The following is an 18784-nucleotide window of genomic DNA, read 5'->3' on the forward strand; positions in this document are numbered from 1 at the left end:
AAAAAAGAAAGAAAATGGCAAGACACCCATTGGCAGATTTCATGTAACGGTGGGGTGGGATGACTCATTAATAGTTTTACCAAGAATTTTTGTACCTTCACGAATTTGCCTCAGCCCACTTCCGCAGCCTTATTTCATGCCACTTCCTCCTACTCGAGCCGTCCCCTCTCGCCATCTCTCCCACCCACATTCTGGGTGCCCCAGACCGCAAGTCACCGGGAAGTTCCGCAGGCCGGTTCCCTCCATCTCGCTCAGTTTCTTTAACGATCATCTCTGTAAATCTTCTGACTGTATTTAAGGATCACCTGAAAAAACAGGTCTTCCACAGGCCTCCCAGGCTGCTGCTTCCTGCATGGCTGGGCCTGAAGTTTGCCTAAGGCTTTGCTTTGGGGTCAGTATAGCATTGATTGTATCTTTTTTTTCCTTTTCTTTTGAGCCCTGCCATAGACACAGACTCTAGTCCCTTCTCTACCTCTCCTGGCAGGCAGAGCTGCCGCTGATACTGACTGAAATGAGCATTTGTCACACATGCGTTTTTATGAACCTGTTTCATAACACGAAAACTTCTAATTTAATGTCTGAGTTTAGGGCTCGTTGAGTCCTTGTGGAGACCGCAGTGAAGGACGACGCAGCAGCAATTACTGCATCTTTTCTAAAGCCATGTTCTTGGTTTCAGCCTCACAGTACCAAGTGGACGTTGACTTCAAGAGATTGTGCAGTGACCTCTTAGCCTTTAGAGATGAATGACCACAATACGTCGTTTTATTTTAAATACGGTCACAGAAGTACTACCTGCTATCCTTACACAAACTATATTCCCGAGGTAGGCCCTTGTCTGTGACAACAAACACAAGGACACATACACTGGGGACTTTACTGAGTCATTCCATATTGTTCTTAGGAAATTCTCAAAGTCAGCTTTCCTTTTTCACCTAAAGAGGGCAGGCCGCTTGGCATGTACAGAGGAGATAGCAATCAAATCTCAAAATAAGGCTCTATGAGACAAAATGAAGAAATTCTTCATTTAGCTCCTGTTTGAGAAGAGTTAAGGTCAGATAATAAAGTCATTGGACTTTATGACTAACGACAGACATCACAGTAGAATGACATTGTCTGGGTGAATAAGTTTCTCCCCAGGATTTGGGGTGGGGGTTGGATGGTTCCCAGTCCACAGATATGCAATGAGATGACATTATTCTGTTTGTGTCCAAACAATGCAAAATAAAAAATAAAAAAAGAAAGAAAGAAAACAACACCTGAAGTTAGAGCCCATCAAATGCATCATAACTAAGTTGTCGGCAGATTCGGTGAGTTTTAATTTTGCGACAAAGCTTTTTGATATCAAAACTGGTGGCTTTCTGACTCACTAAGAAGCAGCCACTTGACGAGATATCCGTCTCCTACGGGCTCTTGCTCCAGCTGCTGAAGCCGTGGTGTTCCCAGATGGCGTCTCCCAGTTGTTTACCTCAGCTTCCTTCTGACTCAACTTCCTGTCTTCACCACCGACTCTTCCTGTTGTCTCTGTTTGCCAATTTCCATCATTGCATCTGCCTTCCCATCAGTTGCATAATAGCTCCATCTTGTAAGAGATTGCAAGCCCCAGAGGGGAGGGCAGCGAGGAGGAATCTCTATTATCACCCTGATGGAGCAGCTATGGCACCCTGCTCACTGAGAAATGGGTGTTTCTCCAAGGGCTTTGACCATAAGAAAGCCTTAGTCATCCCTGCAGTCCCGTGAGGCGAGCCGTGGTCTCATCTTCACACGTGACAGCAGGCTTGTTCATTTGTGTGTTTTGTTTAATTTTCTGCAATTGGATGAGTGCTGTATCCACTATTGGATTCCAGAGACAGTCCCAGGAAGAAACAGCAAACTATAGTGCATATGTATGCCGAAGCTCTGAAGTCGAGTGCAGACGATTCTAAGTTCCCCGAAGAAGCGCAGCTGTGGTGTGGCTGCTTTAAAGAGGCTGTGCTCCTGGCCTCATCACCATGTGCACAGTCATCACATGTGCGTGTGACTGGCATTGGCGTTTACCAGGCCCAGGCCTACGGCGCGATTTCCCCCTTTAAAGTCCTTGGAAAGTTCTTAGTCTTAGAAGCTAAGAACTTCAGTCAAGTGGCATTCACATTTTCTAGTGTTGTGACTGACAGTTGTGAGTAAATTAATTTAATTTCTACACCCCAGTGCATGAACCCGGAGTTACACAGTAGTTGCCAAATATAAGAGATCTAAAGACTGTCTACCCATGAAAGATGGCTTCAACTGTGAGCGTAAGAACCGAAGTTGAAAGTGACCCACTTAGTGAGTTAAAAGGCCTTTTCCTCAGCTTCAGAGCCAGGATGTTAGTCCCACTTACAAGCCAAACTAAGGCGGTTTCTCAGATATGGTCAGTGCCCCAACCCCCAGGAAGGAAAAGTTAAGATGTTAAATTGAGGAACCAGCCAAGCCATGGCTCTGTGGTTGCAGCCTTGATTCTTATTTTAGTTTAGCACAACTTACAGCCCCGCCCCCCCACTTTTCCCTCTCGCACACATACACCTTAGTCTCTGAGCACGTATGGAAACCAGAGGTGGGAGCTCCACCGTGAGAAAGCTGAGACTCCAGTTTCAGCCGCCAGGTTCGTTATACACACGGACTGTGGTCACGCAGATAATTTGTCTTCGTTTTTTTCTCTGCCTCCCCTTTTCAGAGGGAAGTGGCCTAACGAAGTGACTACCTGGTGTTTAATCACCTGCTTTTTGGTTCCTTATTCTGGCAGTCACCATTCAAATCCACCAAGGTGTGTCTCTGAATCAGCGAGGTGAAGAGCTACCTGGAAGTATTTGTGTGTTAGCTGCTCATCGCCTTGGGTACCATTGCTCAGAGAGTTGAGGTGAGCATGCCTCATTGCCCTGCCAACTGCAGGTGAATCCTCTCGTTAAAGTTGGGTCCTTGTAGCTCCCTGACAGCCTGAGCTCACGGCAGCTGAGCTGCCCGACGGAAACATCTGAAATCCAAAAGCTCTGAAAGTCAAAACTTTCTGGCTGCTGATCGGATTCTCAGGAGGTTTCAGATTCTGGAATGATTCAGATTTCAGGGGTTTGGGTAGGCGCCGCCATGAAAATAGCCTCAGATCTACAAAACTCTGAAGTCTGGACATTCCTGGTCCCAGGAGTTTGTGAAAATATATGTAATCTGTGTTTCTGTTGCTTCTGTCATAGCTGTGACTAAATGACGGGACAAGGGCAACTCAGGGGCGGAGAGGTCAGGGGTTATCACCGTCTAGGCTGGAACAGTTTGGAGGCTGGAACCAACCGCTGTACCAGCGGAGTGGGAATGTGCAGGTTAATTGATTCACATCTGGCAGACTGAGCTATTCACATTTAGATATAGGTTGGGAGCCAGCATCAAAGGCAAATATCACCTTTAAGGCTTACCCCAGGAGACTGACTTCATCTAGCCAGACCAGAGACTCAAAGTTTGTACACCTCCCGAAACGGCATCGTTATCTGGAGACCAATTGCTCAAACACTTGGAGCCTGTGGGAAATGTTTCAGACTCAAATCCTACCAATTACTTTTACCCAAGGGAACAAGGCGATAGAAATTCCCTATGGAGAAATACGAGGTAATGGGTACTAAGAAAAAGGAAGGGGTGAAGGGAAAGGCGTGTGTAGTTTTCCATTGGGGACCCCCCTCCTTCATCTTCAAACTGTGAATTGAGCTGTCCGTAACGGCTTGTAAACATTTTTTAAAATTTCCTCTTTGGAATGATGCAGGGTAGTGGGTGCCTTGGAAACTTTTCAGATTTCCCCTGCCTCACTGTCTTTCCAGCAGAGATTTTTTTTTTTAATCAAAATATCAGTGGTTTTGTTTTTTTCCTCTGACCACTGAGTGTGACAGTTGGGACATCGCTGCTCCCTGTTGATGATCAGTTGGTTTTGCCTGGGCTTCCAGGGCCTTGATTCTCCCTCCAATTTTTGTACTGATGTCTGTTTTTTTAGAAGCTTGTGAATATTTTACAGGTTTTAAGCACAGAGCTTGTGGCCCCTGTTCATGGAAAAAGACAGGTCCAGTGTGTCCAGTGTGTAGGAAGGGAGGAAATGAGCATGGATTTGGATTCCTGTTCTGGCTCTGACCACATCAGACACTGAGCAATCTCTGAACTCTCTGAGGCCAATTCCTTACCTGTAGATGGAAGCGGCTACGGCTTGTTTTCTGAGATGTCCTTGGATCCGTGTGCACCACTACATTTGATAGGCGTTTCAAATGTCCAAGCATTTGAAATACAGTTGCTATTTTATTTCCCCCAAATAGCTATGTATAGTTGGTATTATTGTCTCCTTATTTTATAAGACTTCAGGGTGTGTGTGGGGAGAGGTTCATAGTGATTTATCCACAGGTCGTAGCAGTTGCTGATAGAGTCAAGATTTACAGTCGCCTCTTCCATTTTAAGGGCACAGTTTCTGAAAAGGGCCAATTGTGTCTATTTAAACTGCATTGTTGAGGACTGGAAAGATGAAGCAGAAGTTAAAGAGTGTCTACTGCTCTTGCTAAGGCCCTGGATTCAGTTCTCAGCACCCACAAGACAGTTCAAAATCCTTTGTAACTCCCGTTCCGGGAACTCTGATGACTTCTTCTGGCCTCCTCGGGTACCAAGCATCACATGGTGTATACACGTACATGCAGACATAAATTCTCATACGCATTAAATAAAAACAAATACATCTTAAATAAACTACATTGTAGTCAGGTGTAGTGGTGGGTGTATACCTATCATCCCAACACCCAGAGCCTGCGGTTGGAGAATCAAGAGTCCACACTAGTCTATACACTGGAACCCTGTATCCTCTGCCATGGCCTAGGTGCCACCTGATAGTAAGTCCTAAGTGTTCCTGTCTGGAATCGAGTATTTAAGGATTGTTCCTCATGCCATGTTTTCTGTCAGTAAGCGATCCCAGCTCTGTGCGAGGTCTGCTAGTTTAACAAACATATTTGAGAAGCCAGCCAGTAAGCGCTTGAAGGATATGACATAAAGACGAACAGTTCTGAAAATATTAGACTACACTGTGTGGCCACTGAGATTTCTCTCTTGTGGCGCTTAAAATTCTAATGAAAGTAATGTCCCATCATAAATTGGCACTAGTAAATACTTGCCAACTGCCTGTAGCATGCCCCCCTCTCTGTCTCTGTCTCACTCTGTCTCTCTCTCTGTGTAATTGACCTTGTCATCAGAGATTCTAAAGGAACAACTCCATTGAGCCCATTGAGATGAGGTTGAATTATTAAGAATAATTAGAAGTTTGCGTTGCTACTGTTAATCTACAAATGCGGTCGCTGGTTTTCAGCTCAAGCTAGGATATAGAAAGCGCCTGGAGAGTTACAGAGTAACCAAGCAGGGGGAACTAGAGTCCAGGCCAACAAAACTTGTTTTACATCTGGTATCCCAGGGGAAGAACACCAGGGGCCTTGATCTGAGATGCTCAAAGCATTCTCACTTCTCACGGGTCATGGTGGATGTGGTCGGACTTTTCTTAACATTACTGTGTATTTTCCAAGTCTGGCCACACTTCCTCAACTGTTAGAAGGTACTTTCCACTGTTAGTATCGCAGACAAGTCAGAGCCCAGAAACCCTTAAAATAAGGTTAGTTAACATCAGTGCTGACGGCTTCTGGTACCATGGGGTTCCTAGGACTGTGAGCAGGGAACTGGCATAGGAGCCAAAACAAGGCCTGCTAAGCTCTTTTAGAGATAGACCATGGTGGAGAAGGCAGATTTACACTCATACAGTACACACGGTGTGTAAACAATCCAGTGTGACTTCTGAGTATTGACTATAATACTTCTTACATGTAGATTAGAAATAAACTCGGCCCCCTAAGGTAAGTTTGTCAACGTTCTGATCTTTGCGTTCTCTTTCAACATCTACCCTTTCTCCCCCTCGTCCCCTGTTTCATTAACTGTGTATCTCAGTATTTGGGGATTTCCCACCTTCCCAAATCTTAGGTTCTTAACTTCTCATTGATGTCTTTCCCCACAACTTGGCTGGACCAAACTTAAGATTTGGGCCATCCTACTTCTCTCTTTCTGGCTGGTTTCTGACTTACTTCACTACTCTGCAGGGCCTCGTTTCCCCCAGTTCTGGTTCCTTCTTCTCACTGTGGTGGTTTCTCAGGGACTGTGTTCTGAGGAGGAAGCAAAGACTGTGTTCTGAGGAGGAAGCAAATGCATATAAGCCCAGGAAACAGTTCTAGGTGGAAGCATTTTGTCTGCATTTTATTGCCTGCCCTGCTGTGTGTAGCAGGGCAGTATAGCCTGGGCCACTGACATTTCCCTTCGAGAAAGAAGAGAACCACACTCCCACGGCTCCTTTCTGTGGGGTTCAGCATCCAGAGCCCCTAACATCAGCCACCCCAAACCAGCATCAGAAGTCTGTATGCTTTGCTTGCCTTTTGTTTTACAAAGCTGTCTCCATCTTTTTTATATGGAAAACTCCGTATTGAGTCCCTAGGACTTAGTTCGATATTGCCTTCCCTGGAAAGCCACCTTCCTGGGCCTCTCTTCCCCATCCCTGCCCCTCCTGGCTCCTCCCTCTCATTTCCCTCTCGCCATCTTTTCTCCTCCCATCCCCTTCCTCCATCCTGTCCCCTCTTCCGGCTTCCCAGGGAGAATCCCAGGCTTCCTTCTCTGTGTTCTTGCAGCACTGTGATGATGTCATCTTTACACTACTCCAGATAGTGTAGCCTTTCACAGACATGATGACTTTCCTTTACTTGGCTCTCTGTGTCCCTGAAGGCAGCTTTTATTTTTAGTACCCAAGACAAGACATCTGCTTCATAATACAGTAGTGGATAACCAAAGTATGCAGGTCTCCCAAATACAGGACCCTTTCTCCACGGGAGCCATTGGGACACAAGCAGAAAAGACCAACCCTGCTGGTGGCCTTGCTCGCTCATCTTAACACTTCCTTTAAGATGTTGAGGAGCTTGAGAGAGGAGACATCTAGAATTGCCCCCAGAGAGTTCTAGCCCCCAGTTTGTCTGAGTGTTTTCAACTTGATACTAGAGCTTTGATCTTTGGGAGTTTCCTTTCCGGGTCACCCCAAGGAAGGACAGAGAACAGAGGGCACTTGGAAAATGAGGCACCTTCCCCAGGTCACAGCTCCCTGACCTTAAGCTGGTCATTTAACCTCATTCCCCTCATTAATGCTCAGTGGCGAGACCTGCATCACGGTGCAGATAACACATTCAGCAAGCAGGAGCTGTGTTGTTATCATCCACATCTCTCCGCTGTCCTTTAGCAGCTGTTTGCTCTGACTCTAAATGACTAGACCTCTCTAGAGGCTCAGGGTTAAAGAGCACCCGTAAGAGAGGAAAAGAGCTGACTGACCCTCAAGAACTGTCCTGCTCATCTTTGAGTCTAGACGTCTTAGTTCATTTTGTGCTACTGTGACCAAACGCCTGAGGCTGAGCAGTATATAAAAGCAGAGAGATCCGTTCCTTTTGGTTTTAGAGGCTGTGAAGTCCAAGGTAGAAGGGCTACACTGGGTCCCTCTGCATTGTCCCATGGTAGCAGGCAGGAGACAAGAAAGCACGGGCAAGAAAGGGTGAGAAGGGGTCAACTTGCTTCTCCCGGAAATACACTCCTGCCATATTGACATTATATGGCCAATGAAGACTCCGTGCTAAACACTGTCGTTGGCCCGCCCTCTAACACCTCTACGTTCCAGCTCAGTTTCTAACACAGGACTCTGGAGGGCACATTTGAACCCAGCATAGGTGTTGTCCTCTAGGGCCGTCTTTATTTCTCTCTGGGGGACGGGTCAAAGTCTTCCTGTGACTCTAAGGAGTCCTTCTGGATTCTGTCGTGAGTGGTGACTGCCTTCCTTACTAGACAAGCTACGTCCTACTTTTGTTTCTCTCAGCATCTCACCCAGGCCTTGGGGGCAGCAGATGTCGGCAGATGTCAGTGGAAGGGAGGGATAACTGATTTATGAGTTTGCTTAGTGGGACACATGTAGAATTGCTAGAGAATGGGTTTGATAGCCCAGTTGATGATATGCAAATTACATTCAAGTAAGCTACTTGACTACCTTCTATGAGTCTATGATTTTTCTGCATTTAACTGTTTGTCTTGGCTACTTTTAGAGTTAAAGAAACATTGCAGAGATATAAGGATTCCCCTTATGCCCATCACTTAGTTTCCATGACTCTAAATAGATGTGCTTTCTTTTATATTTTGTTTATACATACTATTATATATGTATAAATATACTGTTGTTTTCTAAGTGCTTTTTTTTTTTTGGTTTTTCGAGACAGGGTTTCTCTGTGGCTTTGGAGCCTATCCTGGAACTAGCTCTGTAGACCAGGCTGGTCTCGAACTCACAGAGATCCGCCTGCCTCTGCCTCCCGAGTGCTGGGATTAAAGGCGTGCGCCACCACCGCCCGGCTAAGTGCTTTTTTTTTGCTTTTTGTTTTCTAAATGCTTTCCTCCCTCCAAATTGATTTTTAGTTGACCTATGAAGTAGTATGTGTTTCTCATATGCAACACTGGTTTTGAAATAAATATACTATATAGAAATTGGTAAGTATGTTCTCTCATAGTTACTTTTTAGTATAGTCAACCCTTTCTGTCCACTTCCTTAGCATTTTCAAGACGATGGCATGCTGTCATCAACTACAGTCACCGTGCCACAGGGCAGTCTCCCCGGCTTATCTGCCCATGCAACTGTCACAGTGTACTTTTTGGCCCCGCAACAACCACTCCAGCCTCTGGTTGTCACTGTTTAACTCTCAACTCACATAAGATCAACTTTTCAGAATTAGTCTACATATTCCTGAGACGAGGTGGCATGTGTCTTTCTCTGGCTGCCTTCAGGTTCATCTATATTCATTCTTGCACTGGCAGAATTTCTTCCTACTTTTTTTTAAGAGGTATAGATTTTCATTGAGTTTATACCACTTACCACATTTATACAACATTGTCTTTATCCAGTCTTCAGTTAACAGACATTTAGATTGTTTCCATTTCTTGTCCATTTTTTCTTTCCTTTAAGGCAGCCCTTTACTATGTAGCCCAGGCTGGCCTTCAACTTACCATCCTCCTGCCTCAGCCTCCCAGGTGCTGAAATTACAGTGTGTGCCACCATGCCTGGCATTTCTTGGCCATCAAGCACAGTGCTTCCATAACAAAGGGGTGCAAATCTCTTAACCTAATAGGTTCTTGTCCTTTTGGTAAATGCCCAATAGTGGGGCAGCTGGACCACCTGACCGTTCTGTTTTTAACCCCTTCAGCAATCTCCCTGCTCTTTAAAATGGCTATTTTACAGCTTTAGTGTTCTTATGGTCCCTGGTTAAGGAAGTCAGTACAAACTCAGGAGACTGGAAAGCCAATTAATTTAAAGGTTGAAAAACAAACTCCTAAACCAACATCTAAAAAGAATAAAAACATCACAGCTCCTGTAGTTCCCTCTGAAATTAGCCTAAGAAAGGAGCAGCTGTAACGGTATCAGAAAGGATTTAGGTTACAAGGCAGGGACATGAGATACCAGAGAGGTTTATAGAGTTTCCTTACTTGGGTCTTTTTAAAGAAAATACTAGGTGGCTCTCTTTCTGGGACAGTCTGTGCACTGTCTTGCCTAGAAGCTAGGAATGAACTGGATCAGCTTGTCTTTAACCGAGTGTGATGCCATCCCAGAAAAGAAGTCCCACGGGCCACTTTGACAGCTCCTCTGCTCTGAACTGCTCCACTGGGCAGCTAAGCCGGGGCATCTGCCTGGGGTCCATGAGGAGATGCTTCTGGGACGGCTCTGTTTGCTGATGAGGTAAGAGCAGGGACAATGACTAGCCCCTGGGAGCCAGGGCCCCTTCCTCACTCACTCACGTCTTAAGAGACACATCTGGGGCGCAGCCTGTTCCGGAGGGCACCCATACCAACTGTGTTATATTCTCTGCAAGCTTGCCTCTAATCTACATATTCAGTGGTCAGCCACTAAGTGGGATCTTGGAGTTTTAACATGGAAGGGACTTCCTCTCTCAACTTATGGAGGAAGAAACCTAGGTCCAGAGAATAAGCTGGAGGCTGATGTTACACAGCCAGGAGGAAAGCAGGGTCTGCTTATGAGAACTGACAGAGAACTTTCCCTCGCTCCCTGCCCGTTACTTTGGTGAACTTACTCATTTAGTGAATTGTAAGGGCTGATTTCGACACTTGATATATTTCTTTGTTTAATTCTGTATTTCTGTATTTTGAGATGGGGTTGTCCTGGCTGGCCTGGACTCACCATGTAACAAAGGCTGGCCTCAAATTCATGGATATCTTCTCGTCTTGTTGTCTGAAGTGCTTATAGGTCTGTGTCACACTTCCTGGCCTGCTCTTTTTCAATAGGCCTCTGTGTTTACTGCTCCTATCTAGTCCTTTCTTCATTCTCGGTGATCTGTGTTTAGCCTTTTCACTCATTTGCTCACGAGCCCCAGCAAAGTCTCATTGTGTTAGCCCCGTTGCAGGCCATTAGCCATGTCCATGTGTTTCATTCAAAACTTGACATTGAGCTGTGAGCTTCGTGAAGCCCTAGTCTTTGGGTCCTCATTCTCGTACTGCTCCCTGCATCTTCCAGCAACCAGAGCAGAGCTTTGTATGGAAACACCTAGGTGAGGGAATGGTGCTTGATATTCAGGTAATACCAGTATATTGATAGATAGCAATTCTTTGAACAAATGAATTTGGCATGTCCTGAACTTTCAGTGGGGGGAAGCGAGGCCTTTAAAAGTCCCTGCGTTAAAATGCAGGACAAACAGTAGCGTGGATTTCCAAGAGGCTGGTGGTATCTTTCCTAGGCTCCAATGCCTAGGGAAGGAGACAGGTGCTGAGGCACTACGGTATCCTCAAACTCCAGCCTGGCATCTCACCCTTGCTTCCAGAACGTGGTTTGGGTACCTTGGTAGAGAGCAGGGGTATTAAGGACTTTCTGGGCAGGGCAGGAGAGGCAATGCAGTCTCTTGAATTAGAGGTAGGGCTGGAATCTGTGTGCCTAATTCTGTCCCTCCACTTGAGAAGCCCCTCAATTGAATGGCCATCTTGTGAAGGCTTTCAGACACCACCATGGGGAGTAGATTCTGCTATGATCTGCTGGCTTCCCAGGAGTGTTTACACAGCCTCCTTTGTCTTCTTCCCTGAGGTCTTTAGGTCACAGGCTGCAGAGAAAGGATACTGTGCCCTGGAGCAGCCTGTGCATTTGCAAAGAGAAAAACCAACCAACCAACCAACCAACCAACCAACCAACCAACAAAAAAACCATCAAATTCGAGGTTTAACTTGATAGAAGGGATTATAAGTGCCCATTTATATTTGGGGCCATTTGTAATTGAATTTATTTTTTTAAAAATTATGTTTTAGCCGGGCGGTGGTGGCGCACGCCTTTAATCCCAGCTCTCGGGAGGCAAGGCAGGCAGATCTCTGTGAGTTCAAGGCCAGCCTGGTCTACAAGAGCTAGTTCCAGGACAGGAACCAAAAAATCTATGGAGAAACCCTGTCTCAAAAAAAAAAATTCAAAAAAAAATTATGTTCTGATGTTTTGCCTGCATGTATGTCTGTGCACACATTGTGTGTGTGCTGCCAGTGGAAGTCAGAGGAGGGAGCTGCAGCCCCTGGAACTGGGGCCCCAGACAGTTGTGGGTGCTGGAAATCAAGACCAGCCAGTGCTCTTAACCACTGAGACAGTTCTCCAACCCCTATATTTGAGTTTTTTGTTTTGTTTTGTTTTTTTTAAAAAGTCATTTTAAAACTGTATTTTCAAAGTCATCCTTTATAGGAAAGGTAAGCATACAGAATTGGCATCCAAGGACATAGAGGAGCTTGCTGTATGTTTTTTGTTAGCTCTCCTGAAAGTGCCCAGAAAGGGCAGGACCAAGCAGAAACAAACACTGTTTTCAATTTTAAACTTCACCACAGAATCTTGTGATATTTTCTTTTCTTAGCCATCTGAAGCTAGCACTGAGTCCGGTACTGGTTGTATTGCGTACACAGCGTGTTTCTGACTAGGAGCAGTTTGTGAGGTGTCTGGGTGTTCTGTAGTTTCCACCGCCGATGTCCTGAGGTTGCTGGGACACTGCCATGACTAAGACTCAGAAGTCTCCAGTTTTCCTGTAGCTGCAGAGTCAAGTTGCAGGGAAAGTGGGACACAGTCCGAAGAATTCCTTGGTCATGTGATATGGGGTGACAGATGCCCTTGTACTCCAGCAGGTTCATACCTGGTCGTCACTGTCCCTAACCCCAACACAGCTGAGCCCAGAGCTGCCTGTGAGGATGACACCAGGATTGGCCACTTACCCCCCTGTTGCTGTTTCCATGATCGGTTCTGAAACAGGAATTTCTGCTCGCCAGTACATATTCACTCAGAGAAACTGTTCTCTTCTGTGAGGCCCTCAGCCTTGTGTTCCGGGGTACACTCCCACAAATGACTTCTACATTCAGCCTCCAGGGAACTTCAGCCGAGTATTTTGGAAATCACTGTCTCAGAATCACTGGCCATGACCATCTGGGGAACACCGTGCTCTCTGTAAGCAGAGACAAACCGTGCCATCTTTAAGGCAGGAACTGCCTCTGGCTTTTGCAGCTTTGGGGTTCACTTGAGCTAAAGGATAGTCTTAAACATTTAAAAAACCAAAGATAAGCTACTAGTGATCTCTTTAGCCAAAGGTCTTGGGATTCTGCAGCGACTGATCTATAGAACAGAAGGGCTCACAGGAAAACTAGCAGCCAGACGTGACCCAGATAAACGACTTGAGATTGGTCTTCTTCGATCTGATTTGGGTGGTGATTCATAAATGCAGTCCCCAAGCTGGCTGTTGATTAAAATGGTTTCTGGCAGGGCACTTTTAGATGATGCAGCAGTTAGAAAGGGATTTGTGGGCTACTAAGATACCAGTAGGTAAACGTACTAAAGGCTCAGCCTCACAACCCGAGTCTGATCCTTTGAGCAATGACTCTTCAAGACGTCCTATGACTCCGACATGTTCGGTGTGGCACACCTATGCCCACACACGTACACCTTGCCACGCTAAATAAAATGCAGTTAAATGTTTTACTGAAAGGAAGGGCAGGGGTGAAGGCCGGGGAGGCAGCTCAGTGATAGAGCTCATGACTGACATATTTAGGCCCTAGCATCAAAAAGATATTAGAAATTTGGACCATGCTCAGGGTAGGGTCTGTAAAACTGAGCTGAAAGTACTCATTCATGGCCTGGAAGACACATGCATTGCTTCTTCAGTCTCCCTTTTGAGCTCCAGATGCCATAGTGTGACCATTACTGCTGTCTTTATCTTTATGGTACTAGTGTTGCAAAATGACAGCTTTCCCTGGGAACCTGCCTAATGGGTGATAAGGCAGCCCACACCTTCAAATGTGCATGGATGAAATTGGGCACAGTCCCCTCAGGCAAACACACAAGCTCTGCAAAGCATCTAAAATTAGATTAGCCATGACCTTCTTAGATGTGGCTGGTGTAGGGTCTTCCATTAATCGTGTCCCACCCCGCTGTGCCGAAGCGGTGTCTATTGCACACCCTACACAGTTCAGTTAGTTCAGGTCAAGGACTTTACTGTTTCTTTTAGAGATGGCTTCACCTTCTCTCTCCTGCACTGGGAGCACCAGCCAGACACAGCCTCTGAGATCTGCACGGGCAACGCATTTCGCATGGTTATATGTCAGTTTCCTCGCGTGTACGTTAGAACACTCTAATCATCCCCTGAAGCGCCCCCGCCTCTAAAAGTGGGGCTGTGCTTCTAGGTCCTACTGCTCTGTGTGAGGGTACAAGAGACAAGGCAATCCATTCAAAGCTGGGCCCTGCAACCGCCCACAGTGGTCCCAGTGACTTCCGCTGTCATCCTTACCCTCCCTTCCCAGTCCGCTTTTCACACTGCTTAAACCCACTCCTCTCTTTCTGAAGCCCTTGAGCCACTGAAGCCCTGAGGGTTTTTAAACATGAAGCTGTTCTCACTGCTTGCACCTTCAAGTTGATCCTCCCACTTCTAAGCCTTCCGAGAGAATGTTATTAGGTGTTATAGGAGGTGTTCGTTCCTGACCAACATACCGTGTTTTAAGATAACCAATATTTCCTTTTAAGGTCTTAGTTTGGATGAGTGATACAGTCTGTGGAGACATGTAGTATTTATGCTAAAATATTTTTACTCTGCTATACCATCATCTTTGGAGGTTTTTTAGATTTTCCACTTTAACCCAATGCTATGATTCTTCGGTGTTCTTTAAAAATTACTTAAATTTTTATTTATGCATATGCATGGTCCTGCATGAGTTGGTGTGCACCACATTTGGGCAGGTGAGGCCGGAGGACATTGGGTGTCCTGGAGCTGGAGTTACAGGTGTTGGTGAGCTACCTGATGTGGGTGCTGGGACCCGAATCCAGGTCCTCTGCAAGAGTCGCACATGGTCTTAACTGCTAAGCTCTCTCTCCATTTCCCTCAGTTCTGTTTTGACACAATGCAATCTCATTCCTGTTTTTGCTTCAACTTCTCACGGTCTCTTACGGTGTTCCATAAACGGATACTCTTCTTTGCAAACATACGGCCAGTTTTGGATTCCACGACCTGTTTCCTTGCCACACACTTAGTGTTTGTGCCATGCCTTTCAGTAACTAACTGGGCCACACTTCACTTGAAAGAAAGAGCAGGGCCTGACTCATGTAAGCATTTGTAAAATGTGTGTCGATGGACACCCGTGAACCAAGTGTAAGACGTCTAACAAGTGTGGCCTGCCAGCTGTAGAACCAGACTGGCTGTGACATCCAGGGATTGCTACAGTGTGATGGGGAGACCCTGCCATGAACGTGCGGGTGCCATCACAGTCACAATCATTTTGTAAAGTTGCAGCAATGTTCCTGTAACAGAAGCCTCGATTGCATAACACAAAGAAGCGCAAGCTTCTTCTTCTGCAATTCCCAGGCAGACCCGCAGGGTTGAAGTTCAAATCTTCCGCTTTAGTGAGTGCTTGCTGAGCAATGAGCGGGTGGGGAGAGCAGTGTTTGCCAGGAGTGTGAGGGTGTGGAGCCTGAGCAGACAGCTGGAGGGGGGAGAGAATTGAGAGTTGGAATGTTGCCGGGACTAGCTTGTGTCCTCTATAGAATGGAAATCCTCATGGTAATTTATGCCTTGAGAGTCATTAAGGGACAATCAAATATGGTATTTACTGCACCCCGCAAATGCCCTCTTCTTAATGCCAGATAAGGATTTTGCTACCAGCCGAGTTCTTTTGGTGGTAGCTTTTAGCAAACTAGGGTTTGATTTTGAGTCATTTCTAGCAAAACTAGACAGGTTTTAGGCATCCACCAAGTGCTGAAGCTCCTCACTGCATCATGTGTCGTGTCGTGCGTCACGTCGTGCGTCTAGTCGGTGCGTCGTCCCTCCGTCCTCTTGCTGCGTCTGTGTCTACTCCCCTTTGACTTGGAGATACCTTTGTAACTTCATTCAAATGAGTTTTGAAAAAAGAAAATTGTGAGAGAAGGGATGGAGACGGAGAGGGACCAGAGGGGAGATGGCAGGCAGATCTCCAGTATGTTCTATAGATGTCTATGGTGTCAAGGAGATCAGAGCATGTGGGGCAGGGCACAGTCTAATCTCAGACGACATTCTCAGCGTTGTTGTTTTTGTTTGCTTCTTATGGTCTTGGATATTTGTTTATATAATATAAGAATTCTGTTAACAAAAAGTTACCTAGGGTAACGAAGGTTTGAAGCCACTGTCACGGCACGTGGCAGGAAAGTTCCACTCATGTTGGTAAATTATGGATGCAGAGTTTTCAAAGCTGAGTGTGATGTAGTTTGACCTGGAGGTTTTAATATTAAAACATTTGCCTCTTTGCGTGGATTTCAGTTGTCACTGAGAACAAATACGGCACCATAAAGTGATGTGAAAATATTTAATAAGAAAAAAGGAAGTCGGTTTAAACTATCCTTCCCACACATTTAAGACATTTTAAAAGAGATAATTTTGTTACGATAGTCAAAATGAAATTAGTTAGAAACATCTCACCTGCTGCCCAACAGGAAATCCAGCTGACGTCCACCCACAATTGACGTCTGTAATTCCTGGGTTAGCCAGGGCCTTCTCTTTCTGCCCACTAGAGGGCAGTAGTGATGCACAGGGCTAGCCGATTGCTCAGCAAGCTTTTCTGAGAAAACCCCTAGAATGTGCTTCAGATTTTCATACGTGAATTCTTAGAAAGCCACCTCCTTTCTCCATCCTTGACTGTGTATGGTCAAACGTATACATAAAACTCTTTGAATTTATGAAGTGTATCTATCGGCTTGATCAAGCATTAAGAACGTGATGATGTTTGCAAAGACACTTAGGTAAAAGTTAAATGTTTTGATTGTATATCTCTATGAGATAAATTACAGCTAAATATAGTAACCTTACCACCTCTTTCTGTGTTCCCTATAATGTTGGCTCAGAGTTCAAATGGGCCAGAAGGTCCGCAGTGGCTCCCTCCGGCGGGTGCCGGGGAAACCCGGGAGCTGGGAGCTCATGAGGGGCTGGTATTATATAGCTCTTCTTCACGGGCTTCCTTATGAGAACAGGAGGATTGATGAAGGATGAGTATCCCAAGAATGAACACTTCCAAGAAAAAGAGGTGGAAATAAGCCGTCTCCGTGCGGGGAAGGGAGAGACTGTAGACAGCTCTCTTTGATGACCCCACGTGGGAAGCTGGGACAGTTTGGATGATGGCTACAGGTCATGGAGTGGGGAGGAACGCATCTTCCTCTAATAAACGGGATTTGTTCTGCAGGTGCTGCTGTCAGGATGAAGATGCACAGTGCTCACTCCTGCGTTCTCTTTCCCCTAGGTCTGTCACCTAAGCAGTCAGAATGGCCAGAGGATCAGTGTCTGATGAGGAGATGATGGAACTCAGAGAGGCCTTTGCCAAAGTCGGTGAGTGGGCCTGGAGCCGCTGTGTGCTGCTCTCTACTGATCTGCCTCACGGACTGCTTAAAGCAGAGGTTCTCAACCTGTGGGCTGCCGCCCTTGGGGGTCGGATGACCCTTTCACAGCTGTGATCTAAGACCATCGGAAAAGGATTATTATACATAATAATAGCAAATATAATGTTATACTTAATAATAACAATAGAAAAAATTACTATTATGAAGTAGCAATGAAAATAATTTTATGGTTAGGGGGTCACCACAGCATGAGGAACTGTATTAAAGGGTCGCAGCACTGGGAAGGCTGACGACCCAGGAGAGTTGATTTCTGAAAGATGTGCTCGAGAAAAAGCCTTCTTTCCTAGTTAAAACGGGGTGGGGGGAGGCTGGACTCTTGCCTTTCCTTCAGGGTTCCCTACGCCTCACTTTTTCTATCTTTCCTGCTTTCATTTGGGTTCCAATTTTTGTTTGTTTGTTTGTTTGTTTGTTTGTTTTTAGTATTGCTTTACTCCTTATCCTAAGTTTGTGGTTTATTCTTTAGTTTCTCTAAGAAACCCTAACGATTGCAGGAGGGGCTAGAGAGATGGCTCAGTCAGTAAAGTGTTGGCCACTCAAGCATGAGGGCCTGAGTTGGGTCCCCAGCTCCCACACGAAATGCTGGGCACAGTGGCAGGTGCTTGTAAGCCCAGCTCTGGGAAGGCAGAGCCGGGCAACTCTCTGGGGCTCATTGGCTAGCTCCTCTAGCCAACTGGTGAGTTTCACCTTCAGTGGGAGAACTCTGTCTTGAAACAAAAATGGCTCCTGAGGAATAACACCCTAGGTTGTCCTTTGACCTCCATACATATGTGTGCACTCACACACATGCATGAACTTGCACAATGCTGTTTTATGTATATGTATGCATGCATGCATGCGTTCCTAGATAGCGAGTTACTGAAACCTCTGCTTTGAAATTACGAGTCTTTTACCATGGATTTTGGAAGTGATGTGATGGTCCAGATCCAATAGCAATGAGCCACCTGGCAGATTTTTGCCTCTCTCTGGGTCAGGTTGAAACCCAGGACTGGTCATCTCCCTCCAGCCCCCCGCCCCGTCATTTAGTATTCTCTGCCCTTTCTAAAGACTGCGCCGGAGTCACCCGAAGCCTCACTGTCTCATTACAGACACCGACGGCAATGGATACATCAGTTGCAATGAGCTGAATGACTTGTTCAAGGCCGCCTGCCTGCCTCTGCCTGGGTATCGCGTGAGAGAGATCACAGAAAACCTAATGGCCACGGGCGACCTAGACCAAGATGGAAAGATCAGCTTTGATGAGTTTATCAAGGTGAGCATGATTCTGAATTCAAGGTGATGCATTTGGAACTTGAACGCAGCGTCAACAAATATCCAGAGAGGCAGTCCTTCCCTCCCTGGTTCATCGTTACAGTCTTGTCTTTGCGGTTTTCTCGACTGTAGTTTGGGTCACTAGAAATGCCTTAATCTAGCTGGGCGTGGTAGCCCACCTCTGTAATCCCTGCACTTGGGAGCCTAAGGTAGGAGGATTTGCTTTGAGTTCAAGGCTAGCCTGGGCTCCATAGTACCAGGCCAGCCTAAACTGCATAATAAGACCCAGTTTTTAAAAAATTAAAACCAAATGAGGCAAAAATTTTGCATTTTTATAGGTCTTCCATGGCCTGAAAAGCACCGAGGTTGCCAAGACCTTCCGGAAAGCTATCAACAAAAAGGAAGGGATCTGCGCGATTGGCGGCACCTCCGAGCAGTCCAGCGTTGGCACCCAGCACTCCTACTCGGGTAAGCTGTGCTGCTGGGTGAGGAGCAGAGGGGCAGGCGAGAGTTGCCAGAGTAGCCGACTAGAGGAGGATAAAC

General features: G+C 46.0%; 1 protein-coding gene across 1 annotated transcript in view; it reads left to right on the forward strand.

Moving 5' to 3' along the window:
* The window catches only part of Lcp1 (lymphocyte cytosolic protein 1), a 96836-nt gene that overhangs the window by 51136 nt on the left and 26916 nt on the right, over positions 1 to 18784 (forward strand). Inside the window, exons 4-6 of the mRNA XM_026783173.1 lie at positions 16837 to 16922; positions 18079 to 18242; positions 18580 to 18709. Coding sequence (XP_026638974.1) covers positions 16859 to 16922; positions 18079 to 18242; positions 18580 to 18709 — 358 coding nt within the window. The 5' untranslated portion in view covers positions 16837 to 16858. The remainder of the gene's footprint in view (positions 1 to 16836; positions 16923 to 18078; positions 18243 to 18579; positions 18710 to 18784) is intronic.

This window comes from Microtus ochrogaster, chromosome 17, assembly GCF_000317375.1.
Source record: "Microtus ochrogaster isolate Prairie Vole_2 chromosome 17, MicOch1.0, whole genome shotgun sequence".
Classification (NCBI taxonomy): domain Eukaryota; kingdom Metazoa; phylum Chordata; class Mammalia; order Rodentia; family Cricetidae; genus Microtus; species Microtus ochrogaster.